The 17,776-nt window shown below is 45.4% G+C and overlaps 1 protein-coding gene across 1 annotated transcript in view; it reads left to right on the top strand.

Moving 5' to 3' along the window:
• Positions 1 to 686: 686 nt before the first annotated feature.
• The window catches only part of RAB31 (RAB31, member RAS oncogene family), a 61,795-nt gene continuing 44,705 nt past the window's right edge, over positions 687 to 17,776 (top strand). The window contains 2 exon segments of the mRNA XM_066341030.1: positions 687 to 779; positions 938 to 1,183. Of these exon segments, the coding sequence (XP_066197127.1) occupies positions 687 to 779; positions 938 to 1,183 (339 nt within the window).

Genomic DNA, 17,776 nt, shown 5'->3' with positions numbered 1-17,776 from the left:
AATGGAGTTACTCTTTTCAGTGTTTTCTGCACATAGCAGGAAAAGCAAAAAGCAAAAGACAGGGCAGGGCAGGCGAGGCGAGGCGAGGCGAGGCGAGGCGAGGCGAGGCGAGGCGAGGCGAGGCGAGGCGAGGCGAGGCGAGGCGAGGCGAGGCGAGGCGAGGCGAGGCGAGGCGAGGCGAGGCGAGGCGAGGCGAGGCGAGGCGAGGCGAGGCGAGGCGAGGCGAGGCGAGGCGAGGCGAGGCGAGGCGAGGCGAGGCGAGGCGAGGCGAGGCGAGGCGAGGCGAGGCGAGGCGAGGCGAGGCGAGGCGAGGCGAGGCGAGGCGAGGCGAGGCGAGGCGATTGATTCAGATGGCTCACAACCAGAGCAGTCTCCATGCCGTGCCTAGCCCAGCACATGGTGTGTAGGACTAAGCGTATGCACAGCCCCCTGCAGGATGCCGTCTCTCACAGACTTTCTCACAACTGCAAATATTTACCCCGCAGTACGAGAAAGACAAGGAGCTCCAGGCGGCGGTCCCGCGAAGGGACACAAAGATCTTTAGGGCTCTGGAGCATCTCTCTTATGAGGAGAGACTTTGGGCCTCAGAGAAGTCTGATGGGCATCTCATTAATACATATAAGTATCTCAAAGGCGGGTGCCAAGAGGATGGTGTCAAACTCTTTTAAGCCGTTCCCAGTAACAGGATGAGGAGCAATGTCCATAAAGTGAAATACAAGAGGTTTCACCTCAACACGAGGAGGAGGGTGACACGGCGCTGGAACAGGCCGTGCAGCGAGGTCGTGGAGTGTCCCTCCCTGCAGCCATTCCAAACCCGCCTGGATGTGTTCCTGTGTCACCTGCTTTAGGTGACCCAGCCTCGGCAGGAGGGCTGGACCAGATGGCTTCCAGAGGTCCCTTCCACCTCTAACCCTTGTGTGCCGCCCCTGCTCGCCAGCCCGGCCCGGGGCTCAGCCCCAGGGCGCGGCCCCAGCCCCGGAGCAGCCCGCGGGCCCCGGCGGCGCCGGCAGCGGGGGGGCAGCGGCGAGGCGGGGCCGGGCCATGTGACCGGCGGCGGGGGGCGGCCCCGGCGGGGCTGAGGCGCCTCGGCGGGGCAGTGCGGAGCGGCGGCGCCGGGGATGCGGAGCGGCCGGGCCCCGGGCAGATGATGGCGATACGCGAGCTCAAAGTGTGTCTGCTTGGAGTGAGTAAGGGCGACCGGGGGGGTCGCTTCCCCCTTTCCTCCCTGCCTCTCTCGCCCCGCAGGTGGAGGCTGTGGGCGCTGCGGTGCTCGCTCAGCCGGGATCGCTGCCCCGGGGACGCCGCGTCTCCCGGTGCCGGGCGGGGCGGAGGGGGCAGAGAATTCCTCCACGCCGAAACTTGGCAGCCGCGCACCGGCCTCCGCGGGGCGGGGGGAGGCTTTGGGGCTTGTTCTTTTTGTCTTGTTTCTCAACTTTTTAAGAGTGAGAAGGGCGTAGCGGGCTGGGAGAGGTGGTGAGCGGCTCACTTTTGGGGGTCTCCCCCAGCGCTCCCCAGGCGGGGGATTGCCGGCGCAGAGCCATCCCCCGGCGGCGAGGTCTCCCTTGGGTGCCAGAACCCCGAAGGCACCGGGGAGGGGGCTGCTGCCCACCCTGGGGGCTCGCCGAGCCCCCGTTCCAGCGGAGGGGAGCCACCCGGAGAAAAGCAGCAGCGCTGCCCAGCCCGGGACGCTGTGTCGGGTGGCTCCTTCTCCCGGGGGTCGGTCCCGTCTCATCGATGTGTTCCTCGGTGCTTTGTTTAGTTACACGTTACACGCCTGGCTTTATTCAGTTTATTCAGCAGCGCTTCTTTGACTCGACTCCTTACAGGAACGTCTTTTTTTTTTTTTTTTTTTTTTTTTTTTTTTTTTTTTTTTTTCCTTCTTCTTTCGCTTTTTTGGCGAGCTCGCGCGTGCGTTTCACATCTGGAGCAGCAATGTGCTTAGCTCTGCACTTTGGCTGCGCCTGCCCCCCTCTGCCCGGCACCGAGGCAGCTTCCCGGCAAAATGTGCCCGTCGAGTTGGGATAAACACGGCCGCAGAGCAGAACCACCTCTCCTGACAGTAACCAGCAGAGCATCACTACTCCAGTACACAAGTTCTTTTTTAAAGTCAAACATCTCGAATTACTCAGTGCAAGCTGGGCTGCTTTTAGACCCACATCTCCATAAGCGCTCAGAGAAAGCTGCATGAATGAAGGCATTTTAGAGCGAATTTGCTTTCATGCCATCCAAGTGAGTTGAACATTTGAAAACCAAACACAAATAGACGCTCCAGTTCTCTCTGATTTGTGTTGACACTTAGCCCAGCAGGAGTGGGTACCTTGCCCTGGAGTAGTTCTTGCCAGAATGCGGTGCCAGGGCACTGGAGAGTTCAGCCCAAAGTATTTGGCAGTGACCATTCCTCCTTTCTTGGTTAGAATTCCTGCCTTCAGCTTTTAAAATGGCATAGTGACAAAAATAAATGTGGTTTGTACAGACATGAGGAGTCTGTGGTAGAATATGTGGATGTGTCTTTGTTTCCTCCAGCAGAAAATGTTGTAATTTTATAGAGATGAAGTGTCTTGTGGAATGAGATTCCTCATGTGCATAATTTATTTATGTTTTGTAACACTAAAACATACTGGGGGTTTTGTAAGGCAATTGTCTACTTTTTTTTTTTTTTTTTTTTTTTTTTTAAGACGGGAAAAGAAACCTATGATGCAGCTCTGTGTTACTAGGAGTATGCAATTACTCTGTAGATTCATTAAAATGATGGGGTGGCAGTGGTAGCACTTAGGGAGATGTGTCTGCAGTTATAGTCACTTAGTAATCAGTGAGATGTTCCTTCCTGAGTTTTAAGAGTGTGTAGTCCTAGAAAACCTACTTCTGATCACAGACATCTCATTTACCATGGGGATTGACACTCTGTTTTCCCAGAAGAGAGGAATCCTTCAGATGATGAATCTCCTCAAGAAGTTCAGACATTTCTGGAGCAGGGAAACTCTGTACCTGTCTGTATGAACAAATACAGGCATTAATCTTTTCATCTGCTTGAAAGCTAAGATGGCAACTCAAAAATACATTCTCAGATCTACCAAAAGAAATCTTGACAGTTGTTTTTTTTTCAGTAGGTCCTGATTAACCTGCATTGTACGTCATAGATCCCTTGAGAATCAGTCAAGTCTGGCATGTCCTAGTCCCAAGACAAGTTCTTATCCTTGTTAGAAATATGGATTAAATTTGTTTGTAAACCCATATCCCTCTCCACTTCCGAACACAGCCCTAGGCTGCACCTAGGATCAGACAGGAGGATCACTGGCACTTTTTGGCCTCAAGATGTGCAGAGGGCCAGGGCTTGGACTGTTTCTGCCTATTCAGAATTTCCCAGTGGGGAAAAACTGCAGCTGGTGCAATGTTTGCAAAGCCACCTTCTCCACAAGCTCTGAAGCCCCATTTGGCTGTAGAGGGTCTTGGTGGGAAGGTGATGAAGAGGAATGGAGAAAGCAGAGCTGTGGTCCACACTGCCAGCCCTACAGGCTAATGCAGTACTCCAGGGCAGTGAATGGCCTGGAGTCATTGCACTGGAGATGGAGAGTAGGTTATTGGCTTCTGGATGTATCCCCACATTGCCAAGAGGGAGCCTGGCCTCTAGTTTTTAGCATCAACCTAACAAAATAGGATTTGGGTATCAGCATTTCATTTCTTTTTCCTCCGAGTATCTTCGGATTTTTAGAACTCTCCGTGGGTGTCATGGGAGTGATTTGGAGCAGCCAGGAGTAGTGCACTACAAGATGATGGTTATGGGATTTGTAGCTGTTGGAGGAGATACCAGTGAGAGAAGGGCAGAGGGGAGATCTAGGGCAGCAGGAGGGTGGGAACGAGTCAGTTTGGAAGGCTTCTTTGTTGATTGCAGAGCTCTTTGAGAAGGCATGGTTCCAGCTTGCCAGTGGGCTGACAGGAGCAGGATGCCTGCCTAATTGCCCAGTGCCTTGCAGCCTCAGGTGTAGGAGGTATAGAGGTGCAGCTGAACAGCTCTCTTAAGTATGTTGCTATGCAAGTGTTCTCAAGCCTGCTCCTAAACTACTTCCTCCAGTAAATTATTGCTGCTGGGCAGTGAGGTATCTGCATGTGGAAGGTGTTAATCTTCCGTGAGTGCAAACGCTTGAGCTCTGCTCCAAGTCCAGTCTGGTTTCCCCTGACTCTTCCTGGTCTCTCAGTCCGGTTTGTTGTTTGTTCCCAGCAGTTGTCCCTGTGTTAGATGCCACGTGCTTTGGGTCTGAGCAGGTTTTAGCTGCAGCTCAGTCTCTGTGGTGAAATGGAGTGTAGCTCTCATTTGATTTGCTTGGTGTTTCTATGTGGGCACCTTGTTGAGGGGCTGGAGGAGAGAGGGGTGTAGGGGAGCTGCTGTGTTCCTGAGCTGTACTTTAGTGCTGAAATGTGGCTGGCCTGTGCAGCTGCTGGGTTTCCTAATCTGTCTGTGGCTGCTGAGTGCCCTGTGCCTTAGCTCCCAACATTTTCTTTATGTGGGCTGGAGGAGTGATTTACAACTCCCTGCCAAATCCTGACATAATTGTGTGGCAACCACAGAAGAGATTGCCAGGTTTACGACTAAGGCAAAGTTTCTTGTCTTTGTCACTTCCTGAGGAAACTTTGGCAACTCTTGAAACTTTGGGAGGTGGTTTGCTGACTACCATCTGAAGTGACCTCCATTACTCCTTCCTTTTTGCTTTTGTTTATTACATTTTTATGGTGTGACTGTGCATCACAGGACCAAAGGAGGTAGGATTGGAAGAGGCTCGGAGGTCATCCCTTGTCCCTGAAGCCCTTCTTATTCCTGACTTATGTTTGTTTCCTCTGACTTTAAAAACTCATGTCTTCTCCCTGGGGTTATGTCCCAGGGCTTAACTGCTTTTAATGTAGAAAGTTTTTCCTGAACATAATGACTACATCTTCCCTACCTGAGACTTTTGTTTCTTTGCCCTTCTGTTTGTGCCTCTGGTTTTTTGCCCACAAGAATTCGCTTGCTGGCCTGTGTTCTCTAGCATGAAAATGCTGTCTGAAGCTGGTGAGCCTGCATTTGTAAAAGGAGTGACATTTCCTCTGTGGAAATGACACTATCATACTGAACACAGATCAGTGGGAATCTTTTAGTTTGTGTCTAAAACCTTTGTCATGGTTAATGCTTTTATGGCCTACATGTCCCAACCAAAAGAGGGAAGCTTCTGTTAAAGACAAAACTGCACCCCTAGCTGGGTTGGAGCATTTATGGAGCTTTCTTCTCAGCAGGTATGTGCAAGGTGGCCTCCATGGTAAGGTGAAGACAGTAGCACTGCACAGTGCAGAAACCATGTGTGCATCAACAGCTGCAGTGTTGTAGCCTAAAATAGAGAGTAGAGCAAACAAAGGGGGCCATGAAAAGACGAAAAATGTACTGATGAAGTAAATGTGTGCCTTCTGTAATTTTATCCACAGAAGTATCTTGTCTGAGAGAAGGACAGAGACTGCCAAGCAATTTTTTTCCCCATGTCAATGGTTCATCATCATCTGCTCATTCATTTGTATTTTATTATGTAAACAAGTAACTATCATGAGAGAAATTTTTGAGTCTTGGCCACATGGCTGTCTTCTGAAGTCACTGGTTTGAAGTGTCCATCATTGCAGCCTTTCCATCAAAGGAGCCCTTTGATCAATATCACTTTCCTAGCTAGTTATATTTTTGCATTGTAGTGAAACATCAAATTACAGGTGAAACTGAACGGTGATTTTAAATCCATAGAGAACTGAAAGACAGACACATGGTTAGCTGAACTGCATATACTTCATTTTATTGGGAAATATTTTTTCTTGATATTCCTCTTTGGTGAAGAATGCTCTGAAATTTGCACTTAGTGTAGGCACACAGCACTTCTGTATTCAATTGCCCTGTTTTGCTAGTCAAAAGAAGTGTACAAGATACTGAAGGAGACTGGGACTGGTGATTTTGTTTTTGTTGTGTAAAAATCCAGTTATGCACCAAGCAAGAAAAGCCTCTTTTCTTGTATCAATAAAAAAAAAATGTTTTCAGAAGCCGAAAGCAGCCTTTTCATATTATCTTATAAGATATTTAAATCACTAAAATCAGGCTGTTTGCAATATATACATTAAATATGTAGGTAAACAATTTCTCACAATTTGTAATTCAGAATTTCATGTTGATCTGCACCCTGGTGCTTTCTTCATATATCTACAAATCTGTTTTCTTCACTAATGTCTTCAAAGAGTTTTGTGTGGGATTGCTTAGAAGAGTAGACTGGAACATCCTTCTAGGAAAAGGAGATTGTGGAGGTCACACTGCTTTCGTTTCCAGCGGCCCGACCAAACTAGATTTCTGAAGAAGCAGAAGGAGGAATTCGAAGCAGATTTTAGTTTCAGTAGCAGCAAAGCCTCAAAGGGGAAGCTTGTTACTAATAATCTACTGAGTAGCAAAAGAGCACCATGTGGTTGGTGCCTGTTGCTGCACTTCATGGGCTCCCGTCCACTGATAACCAGCTCTGAGCTCCCATCCCGTGCTTGTAACTTGTCTGTTGAATGAGTCCATGCAGTGACTATCACCCAGAAATCATATGCAGGCTCTAGTTTTACTGTTTCTTAAATTCTCTTTAAATTTAGATATCCCCAGCCCCTTGCTCTTTTTGATTTCTGGGCTAAAAATTGGGAAATTTCTTGGTTTACAGTAGTTCTAGGGGAAAGAAAAAAAAAAAAAAAGAAACAAACCACCAAAAAACCAACCTCTACATTCTTTCTTTCTGCCAAAATAAGGAAGTTGAATGGTGATAAACTCAAATTTTTTTTCATACAGTTGAATGCCGATTTAGCCCTACTCAGTGAAGGAATGCTGAGGCAGACTATGTGAAGGAGGCAGGAACTTTGCATGCAAACAATACACAGGGAAAAGGAAAACGGTCTCATTTTCATCAGGTGGTTCCTTTTAACTGGCTTAAACCATATTAAAAGGGCATTTTAAATTTGTGTTTAAAGTGTGTTTTCTGAGACTCTGCTTGGTGGTAAGACTCGTTTCTAAGGTGATAATTTGCTTTATTGATAGGATGTGTTGCAGTTAGAGTGCAGTTGAGCTGCCCATGGGCAAAGGCCTTTGGGTCTGCAGGGCTTTTCCCTGTGGTGGTGTTTATAAACTACAGTGCCTGTGCATTTTGCTTGTGTTGGGTTGTGTCTGAGCTGGGTGCAGTGTGGGTGCTGCAGACTGCAAGTGTGCATCTATGCTGGAGAAACATATTCTTGACATATTCTGTCTAAAATTTCTCAAGCTTGTTGAGAGAAGCATTTACAGGGAGGCTGGAACCATAACTTTGCTGCTCTTGTTTTTTTGCCTCCCTGCTTCTCCTTCTTGCAAATGCCATTTGCCCAGTCTTCTTCAGGGCTGTTAGACCCTCCAGGGATTGTGATCAGTCATGGATTTCCTGGCTACATCTCTCTTCAGATAAGATCAGGACAGGGACATTTTTTTTCATTTCCTGTGCTGTGGTTTTGAGGGGAAGGCAGAGGGGCGTGTTGAAGTGAGCACCGCTGGCTTTAGCAGGTTTGCACTGTTTCAGAATGATAGAATGGTTTGAGTTGGAAGGGACCTTAAAGATCATCTGGTTCCAGCCCTGCTGCCATGGGCAGGGTCACCTTCCACTAGAGCAGGCTGCTGTTGTCCCCACCTTCCCCACAGTTCAGGTGCTGCCTCAGAAAACTGAGTGCAGGGCAAGAATTTCTCCTCAGCTTCGGTGGCTTGCCAGCCTCCAGTGATGTGGGGCTGGTTGTGGAGCTGTAGTCTCCACCCAGAGGTCTGGAGCTTCCTCCACTCATATTTTTCTCAGGATGTGCCTGGGGCCAGCCAAGTGCCCAACACATGGTTAGAGGTAACCCTTCCAAGAGGGTTGGGAAAGGAGTGGGAAGCTGGGTAGAGTTCGTCTACCCACAAGCTACCTCCAAGTCTTACCTCCCTCCAGTGCTAATCACACCTATGGGTTAGATCACCGTGCTGATGAGTTGGATCATCCTGTGCTTTTTAGAGAGGCAGAGCAAGCCTTCAGTGCTTTGCTCCTTGTCATGTCCCCCACTAGCTCCTGAATGTAGCCAGGGGCAGCTCATGTGAATATAGTTCTCCAGCCCCTCACCAGAAGATGTCTGGAGCTGCCCTGGGACACATGCTTCCAAAGTAAACCAAAATAAAAGATGTTTGTATTCTTACAGAGTTGTTTTTCTTCTTCTCCCTACATACCTTGTAGAGGCCGGGTAGTGGTGTCAAGGTCAAGGTGAATGGAAATATTTTAAGTTCCATCCCAGTTTGTAAGATGCCAGGAAAGGGACACATTTTAGTTTTCTTCTGAAACATCTTGTTCACCCTTTCCGTGAATGCTCGCCGTTTGGAGCACCACTGCCAAAAGACAAATCCAAGCTTTAGAAAGCCGCCAGCGGAGGTGGATGGGAGGCCAACTGGGAGCACAGCCTTGTGTAAGCACATGCCAGTGGTTGATTTACGGTCTCTGGCCTTGCAGGGCTGAGCTGAAAGCTGAACAACAGGCAGTGGAACAAACGCTTTTTATTTTCGCCCGGATATTTTTAAACAGAAATGCTGCTTAGTGCATGGGTTTTATATTTTTTGCAGGAGAGGGAAGAGGCATTATGGTTTTTCACTTTTTGTTTTGGCCAGGGTATGTTCTTATTTGGGCAACATGTGGAAGTGCATGTGCATGAAATCCAGCCACTAAATACTTTGTGTCCCTGAGTTATTGTTTCCTCCTTTGTCAGCAGAGTGACAGGATGCTGCAGACGTCATTGGGTGTCCTGGTTTGGACCGTCAGGGGACTAAAGTCCCTGCAGGGGACTATAAAAAACTGTAAATTATAAATATCAAGCTCTTACAGGAATTCACCTACAGTTAGGGGCTCTCTAAAGCAGATTCTCCTTTCCTCTCAAACCTGTCTACAGAGGCAAAATGAGTTACAAGAGATTCCTAACGTGGGTTTAATTCTGAAAAAAAAAATTAAATTTTGAGCCCTTTTAATTCTGCAGCAAACAAAACTTAAGTGTTGCTAGGATCTCATGGTTCATCAGCAAAGCTGTGATTCTGGGTAACAGGATGAGTCTGAAGTCACTTGCAGCTCCTTCCATGCTCATTGATGACCTGTGGGATACAACTGAAATAGCTTTAACCTTCTCTATCTTATGCTTGTTATTGGTAACTGATAGTTCATCTCAGGTACGGCTATTGTGTAAATTCTCCAGATCTATCAATTTCTTGCTCTGAGGGAATTCAGTGTCAAAAAAGAATCCTTAGGTCAACAATCTGGTGTGTGCCAACAGAGAGAAGCTTTACTGGGAATCACCAGACTTGCCAAAGACTGACTGAAAAGAGCATTTCCTTGAATGTGGTGTGGTGTCACACCAAGGATCATCTTAATTCTTGAAACTTCAATTTTTAGCTACTTGATTTAAGGGGGTTGTCACTATGTTCAATCATTTAGGATTTAGAAGCGTATTACAACTGAAATATTTGAGGTGTTGGTAAACGTACAGTCACAATTTCCATTTTGAGCATCTTCTACTGTCTGTGGAAGGAAATACTAATTTTGTTTGCTTTAGGCAGTCTCTGCTAATAAAAAAAAAAAAAAAACCCAAACTACCAAGAAAGTGAACCTCTCACTGACTGATACACACCACTGTAAGCCTCTAAGGGTGCACTTCCACTTTGTGGCTGGATGAATCTCACAGTTGATTAATTCCTGGAGGGCTTAATTCCTGGAGGGATTAGGAAATGAGAAAGGGAATATGTTCTTTCTTGAATAGGAAGCCTATTGTCTTTTTTTTTTTTCCTTTGCATACTAAATAGAAGTATTTAAGTGCCTATTTTAAGAATCATAATGTCAACATTTGAAATATACCTTCTTAAAGCTGATATGAACAGGAAGCCTCCAACCACTTTTAGCCCAGAAGTCATTCATAGTGCATAGTCCATGCTGACTTCAACCTTTTCAATACTGTGTAGACAAGCTTCCTTTTAGGATATTAATTTCGTGAATGTTCTGCAAACATGGGCTTTTTTTCTACATTATCTCTTACACCAGCAGTTTTCTTTTCTAAATGTTTACTGCTCTTGTGAAAAATCCAAGAAAGGTTGAACTTCATTTTTGTGTTGATTTGGTTGAATGTCAGTGAGGGAATTAAACCTTTTCTTCAAGTGTTATGACTCCAGCAGCAGAGTGTAGTTTATGTGAAGAGTCTTCAGAATCGATTGTTCTGTCTTTTGATGTTTATTTTTTTACCTTGGATTTTGTTTATTTTTTTCCTTTTGTTTGTTTTTTTCCTGAAGAGTGTGCTTGAAGAGAAGAACTGCATGCCAGGACATTAGACAGACAGTTGGGGCTTGTTTTATGTGACAAAAATGGCAGCTGGATAAAACCTGATAACATAAATTTGATTTGAGATTATGTTACTGGAACCCTAATCTGAGCAGCATCCTTAAGCATATGTTTGATTCTGAGCATTAGGGTAATCCCTCTCCAGCAGAGTATCAGGGTACATCCTTCAGCCTTTGCTGCATGGGCTAAATTGAATCCCATGCTTAAAGCTCAGCATATGCTTTAATGCACAGCTAAATATGGAGAATAGGATAAAACGTTTAGGTAAATTAAGTATTGGAGATAATACAGCTCATGAGTGATTGCTGTCATTTGACATTCAAGCCAGATAGAGTAGCTGAGATCTACCTATCATATGGCTAGGTTTGTTCTTTTCCTTTAGGCTGCTGGGGAAAAAGGCAGAGAGAAAGCGAACCTTTGACACCATAAATCCAGATTTAAAAAGATTGTCTGGAGGAGAGTGGTAGCCCTGCAGCCTAAAAAGTTCTTCTGGAATAGTTTATGACCAAAGAATGGTTTGGGTTGGAAGGGACCCTAAAGATCATGTTCCTGTAGACTACATTGCTCAGGGCCTTGAACACTTGCAAGGATGTGCAGATCAGTAGAAAAAGAGATGTAGAAGCTGGTGTAGAGGAGATTTAGAGGAACAGAGACTAAGGGAGGAGGTGGAGTACTGTAACTGAGACCAAGGGAGGACATGCGGGAGCATTGTAGGGGGACTGGTGAGAGGGAATGAGTAACACAGAGGAGTAAAGTCAGGAGCAAGGGAAAGAGAAACTGGGGATAATAAAACAGAAAGCTAGACAGAGCAAACCAACAAAAGGTGGTAGAAATATTAACACGGGTTGAAAAAAACCCTCCAGCCTCTCACTTGGTTTTAGCCTTCAGTTTCCTTTTAAATTATTTTAAAACCCTGACTTTGTCTTAGTGCTGTTTCATTTGTGTTTCGAAATGCTTTTGGCCAATGGAGCCTGCAGAATTGCTGTTTGCATTGCTTTAAATCCAGCTGTATCTCTCAACTAGTCAAAAGCACTGCCACAGATGTGACACAGTGAAGCTTTGGTAGGATCTCATTGGCCAGTTGAGATGTCTTCCTCAGTCCTTGTGCCTATTGTTCTGCCGTGTCTGGGATCTGTGGGAGCTCTGGAGTTAGTTCCATGTAGTCCCAAACACTCAGGCTGTGACACTGGAAGTGTTCAGTATCCAGACACTCTGTCTCGAGGGTGACTCCTCAGTACCTTCTGTGTGGCTTTTCTTACTTTGGTGGGAAAGATGAAATGCACTCTTCTACCCCTTTCTCCTTCGAGGAGATGTCCTTAAATGTACTAAATTCCCTGGTTTAGCATGCTGTTTGAAATGCTCCCAGCATGTTTTCAGTTAAGATTCGCAAAGTCTGTACACTCTTGGTCATTTCTGGTTTCCAGATTTTGAGTGAAGATGAGAAAAAATGACCAGGTTAATAAAAACTTCCTTCTGTAAGTCACTTGTAAGTTAGATACTGATTTCCTAGTTATTTTTTGTGATGGAGAGAAGAAGGTGCCTTAACAGTAAGAGCAACAAAACCTAGCTTTCCTTAAGGGCCTTTCCCTAAAAAGTTGAATTCCATGGCTCTAGTTTTACCGGCTTTTAGAAGTTGCTGCAGTTTCATTCCTGATGGAATCAATGGGAGATGAACACATTCAAGAAGTCAACTGCTTAAGGGCTACAGCTTTGCGCTGATAATTTCTCCCCTTTATGAGCCTGTTTGGTGCAGATAGCTTTACATTCAGTAACTTCACAGCAGCACACAGTAAATCCCCAGATAAAAAACTCAGCCCTGGGTTTTATTATACCGTGCTTGCTGTTATCTCTTCTGTTTACTTGCATGAGTGATAGAGGGGAAAGCACCAGGTGGGTCTTTATATGATGCTGTTTAAAATAAGTGATGATGTCTGCTGTCTTAGGGAAAACTTTACATCCAGACAATAGGTGGAATGAATATGAAATCACTACTAATTGAGGTTCATTAAACCTAACAGTTGGGTGAAACATTTCATAACACAGATTTAGGTTTAAGCAAACTTCTGATTGTCTATTTCCAGTCTTTCACATAAATCCAGGAAATGAAAACCCCCAGTTTCAAGGATTTTAGGCCTCTCCTTCATGTTGCCACCTAATGTGCACAAAGATGTGTAGTATCTACATGTAATTTGCAGTTAATTGTAAATAACAAATAATGGCAAATTTCAGAAACTCTCAACTTGTCCCCTTCCCAAAACCCCCTGGAGAAGACTCTTGTTTTTTGTGTCTGGAAGGCTGATGGAGGCAGATTTCCAAAGACTGGCAAATTGTAAAAGCAGCTTGCTTAAAGAGGGTGCTGTTAGCAGCTGGACAGCCTTTAGGCTGCTAATGAAGGACACCAGCTCACACCTTAGTTGGTCACCAGGGGCTGCTGATTTTGGATGTTGTTGTATCATCTAAAAGGAACTGATAAGCAGAGGCAGAGTTTCTGGTAATAAATCCAGGTATGGAATCCTTAGTTGCTGTCCCACCCTTGGGAATCTTTAGTTTCTGTCCCACCCTTGTGGTGTTTCCTGATCTGCTCAAGGCTAATGGTGTACAGCTGCCTTTGGCCGGTAGAGACCAGAGGAAAAGTTTTTTGCTTCTTGTTGTTGGTAGGGGACATACTCTGTACCAGGGCTCTGCCAATTTGAAGCAAAGTTTAGTGGCCATGAGGCTGGTTCCTGTTTGTTAGAGGAAATGTTAGTTTTTATAGCTGCCCCCTGAAACTGTCTTCTTCCTCTCTGTTGCTGCAGGGGAGAAGGGATTGGGCTTTCTTGTCTCCAGGACTGAAGTTTTCAGCTAGTGTTTCAGCTGGAACTTAAAATTTATGTGGCTTTTCTCTTCTTCTCTGGTATGAAATGCAATAGCAAGTTGCAGGTGGGACAGTTACAAATTGGGATGAGTATTTCTAAACATTGAATTTAATAGGGCTTATTGAGCTTGGATGGACAAATTTGAAGGTAATTGAACCCTTTTACAGTTTTCCAGGCAATTGCTGGACAATTTTTATACTAGTGAAATAGCAAGCTGAACACAAGAGCCATTTTGTCAAATGCTCTTGGTTGATGGGCTTATTGTTGGTTGTGTAAGAGCCACTGCCTTCATTTAATAAAAGAAAACTACTGTTGGCGCTTGTCGGCAATCTGCAATGTGAAATTGTAGTGTTTGGATTGGATTATCAATTTCAGACTGGTTGGAAGATTTTTAATATCTTCTATGCTGGGACAAGGATAGAAATGATTTTGTTTTCATATTTACTATGTGGCACTAACAAGCCTGTATTTCTAAATCATGACCCCTAATGATAGGATTTGACAATGAAAAGAGGTATTGGAGTATGAACGGCAACTTGTGTCAAACAGCAATTCAAGTCAAAGATTATCTCTTCATCGTACCAGCATTTTGAAAATTGCAGCTGTTACAATATATGTGGGGAAGGTTCACTTAGGAAAAGAATTTGGTTTGGAAAGAACTACACAGAATTGTTTATCCCATTTTTTGCTGGCAAGTTGTACTTGAAAACAACATTTGTCAGGATGCTGTTGCTTAATGCGTTTGCTTAACTGTGAAAACCACAGGTTATTTATGCATGTAGTCTGAAAACTAAATTTAGTTTCTCTGATCACTGCATTGCACAATGGTGATGAGGGATGTTTAACCAAATTGTTATACTGGTGTGTGTGCATATGGCCAACAGAGATAAACCCCCTGCAATCAATACTTGTTATCACTGACAATGTGAGGTATAGTGACTTGTATGTTACTTCCTTACCTAATTTTTCAACTTCAGGGACAATTATGAGGATTTCTAAGTAGATACCATTCACACATTTTTTTACTGTATCTTTAAATAGGAATTGCTCTGCAGGAGGATTACATCAAGTGGATTTTTGTGACTGCATGTGTGTTTTGAGATAGAGTGGGTAGGAAAGGGATGGCAGTATGCAGATGTTAAGGTCTCCCAGATTTGTCTAGAAAATGAATTCTGACCATCGGGATTGCCAAAATCCAGGTATTACTATTAATAAAATTGCACAGATATTAAAGCAGTACTTGCAATTTAAATACTTTTAGTGTTATTTAGCTCCTCCTGTTTGAGGTTTGACTTGCTGGAGAGATCTGTGAAGTTTGCTTTTAGTTCCTGTTTCACTGGTTTGGGGAGTGTGACCCATGGTAAACCACGGCCCAGTTCTCATCCTCACCTGAAAAATGAAATGGTGAACATTGGAGAGGTCATACTTAAGTGTCTGTGGCGGAGCCCAGATGGGAAATCAGCAAGCTGGCAGCAGGGAGATGTCAATAGGTAGGAGAGCATGCCATGGTTTGAGGTCCCCAAGGGAAGCTGTGAATGTCTGAGTGTTCAGGAACAAGCTGGATGGGACTTTGAGCAACTTGATCTAGTGGAAGGTGTCCCTGTCCATGGCAAGGGGGATGGAGCTAGATGATCTTTAAGGTCTCTTTCATCCCAAATCATTCTGTAATTCTGTAACATTTTCTTACCATTTACAAGGCACCTGTCAGGGCAGGTTTAGTGGGTTTATCTGCTGGTCGGTGTTATACCATGGTCAGGAAGATCCTATGATCCAGAGGTCAGTAAAAGGCAATTAGAGGTACGGTTCTTGTTTGGATGACAGTAACTCCACGAAGTCCCACAGCTATAGTCTCCTAAAAATTTATCCAAAAATTTCCCCTCGATGGCATACAACATTGTTGATACTGTGCAGGTTTGGGTGGGGTTTTGTGGGGTTTCCTTAATTTGTTCATTAGTACAGTAAGTTAATTGTGGGATAGGGGCATTCCTTTGAAGCTGCCTTTGCCACGTTCACACTACCCATTGCCACAGAGGGCTTCTCAAGGTGGTACCAGCAGCAGGAGTGATTCCACAGGAAGGTGCTCAGGCACTCTTCTTCCCCTCTCAGTCTGTCTCACCTTTCTAGCTCTTGTAAGTTCATCCTGCTGTCCTCTTTCCCTCCTTACCCAGGCTTTTGGCTCCGAACTCACTCGAGCACTTTAGTCAGCGTCCCTTCCTCCTTGGATCTCAGCGTGGCCGGGTGTGCCCGGATCCCGTGGTCCCGGGAGTCACCAGGTGGTGCTATTGCCCAGTGAAATGCCCTCCCTTGCGCCGCAGCGCAGCCCTGGCAGAGGGTTCAGCGGTGGTCGGGTTTGTGCTGGGGCTGTCTTGGCTGGCTCAGACAGTGCCAGGGGTCTTGCTCCTTGCCACGGGTTCAGTCGTGAGTCAGTTTTATTGACGCAGAGTTGTTTCCTGTGCCTTACTCAGCCAGTGCCTTGTGTGACAGTGAGGTCCCCCAAAGGCTGGGCTGCTGCTGCGCAGTTTGTGAGCACCCTGTTGTACTCAAAAGCTGCTTCACTGTCGTGTGAAGCATTAGCAAGTCTCATTAAGGGTATCCTCAGTCTTTGTACGGTTGGGTCCCCCATGCAATTCAGTGGGAGGAATTTTTGCTTGTTCATTGGCATGTGCTGCTATTCCAAAGGAAACTTGTGTGTGTGTGAACCTTTCAAAGGTGCTCCTCCTCTTTCTCTTTTCATCCTCGCATCTTGTTAGCCAGCCAGATTGATGTCACCTTATTTGCAGCTGGTTTTTTATAGAGATCATGCTCCTACTTGAAACTGTAGAGGCAGTTCAAAACATGGAGTTGAGCATCCTAAATGAATAGCCAGTGCCCCCCAAAACCACAATTTGAGCTGAAGGAATGCAAATAAACACCAAGTTCCTTCTTCCTTTTCACCAGGCTAAGCAATTTTCTCTCTACAGCCGCCCATAGCACATACTGTCAAGGGCATAAGAAATTGATTGAGATTCTGCTCTTTGATTTCAATTTAAAATCCTCCATTTCTCTTGGCAGTTCAGCTGCTGTTCTGAATTTGATAACTTGTGTGCAAAGGGGAAGGAAGGTTGTAAGAAAAGACACAGAGAATTAGCTGGAAATTTGATGTATGGAAGCAGTTTCTAAATAATATTATCAACAATGAAAGGCTGTTATCTTTGCTGTCCATGCTCGTGGTAGCATAGCGCTGTGGTTAACTTGCACTTTGTATGATAAGATGCAGTGATTAAGCATAAATAGTAGAATAGGAATATGAATTTGGATTTTGGGTTGGTTTTTGTTTGGTTGTTGTTGTTGTTGTTGTTTTTTTTTTTTTTTTTTTTTTTTTTTTTTTTTTTTACCAGAGTAGGTGAGCTCTGAAAATTGCAAAGCAGAGGTAGGTTTGCTGCATCTTTAATTTTACTCCTGAAGAATAGCTCTGTTGTCTCTATCACTCCACAGCCGCTTGTCTCATAAATAAAGATCACTTTATATTCTTGTACCAGCTTCACAAGAGCAGCACGATTTCGAAGTCCTGGAAGAGTAATGAGCAGCAGACACGTGGAATAGTTTGCTGGGGCAATGAGTATCACACCAGGCTGGGGCATGAACAGATAGAGAGCAGCCCTGCTGAGAAGGACCTGAGGATTCTGCTGGATGAGAGGCTGAGCATGAGCTGTCAATGTGAGCTTGCAGCCCAGAAAGCCAAATACATCCTGGGCTGCATCAAAAGCAGTGTGGCCAGCAGGGAGAGGGTTCTGTCCCTCTGCTTTGCTGTGGTCAGACCCCACCTGCAGTGCTGCATCCACCTCTGGGGTTCCCAGCACAGGAAGGACATGCACCTGTTGGAGAGAGTGCAGAGGAGGCCACCAAGATGACCACAGCGATGGAGCATCTCCTGTTCAACAGAAGGCTGAGAGAATGAGAAGAGAGGGGAAGAGAAGGGAAGAGAAGAGAAGAGAAGGGAAGAGAAGAGAAGAGAAGGGAAGAGAAGGGAAGAGAAGGGAAGAGAAGGGAAGAGAAGAGAAGGGAAGAGAAGAGAAGAGAAGAGAAGAGAAGAGAAGAGAAGAGAAGAGAAGAGAAGAGAAGAGAAGAGAAGAGAAGAGAAGAGAAGAGAAGAGAAGGGAAGAGAAAGGGAAGAAGAGTTAAAGGAGAAGAGAAGGAGAAGAGAAGAGAAGAGAGAAGAGAAGAGAAGAGAAGGAAGAGAAGAGAAGAGAAGAGAAGAGAAGAGAAGAGGAAGAGAAGAGAAGAGAAGAGAAGAGGAAGAGAAGAGAAGAGAAGAGAAGAGAAGAGAAGAGAAGAGAAGAGAAGAGAAGAGAAGGCTTCTGAGTGGCCTTCCAGTACCTGAAGGGAGCCTACGAGAAACGTGGAGAGGGACATTTTACAAGGGCATGCGATGGCAGAGCAAGGATGAATGGATTCAAATAAAAAGATAGTAGGTTTGGATTAGATATTAAGAGGACACTTTTTGCTGTGAGGGTGGTGAGGCACAGGAACAGGTTGCCCAGAGTCGTGGATGCCCTGTCTCTG

The sequence above is a fragment of the Sylvia atricapilla genome, chromosome 1, assembly GCF_009819655.1.
Source record: "Sylvia atricapilla isolate bSylAtr1 chromosome 1, bSylAtr1.pri, whole genome shotgun sequence".
Classification (NCBI taxonomy): domain Eukaryota; kingdom Metazoa; phylum Chordata; class Aves; order Passeriformes; family Sylviidae; genus Sylvia; species Sylvia atricapilla.
This window is presented reverse-complemented; position numbering and strand designations above follow the sequence as displayed.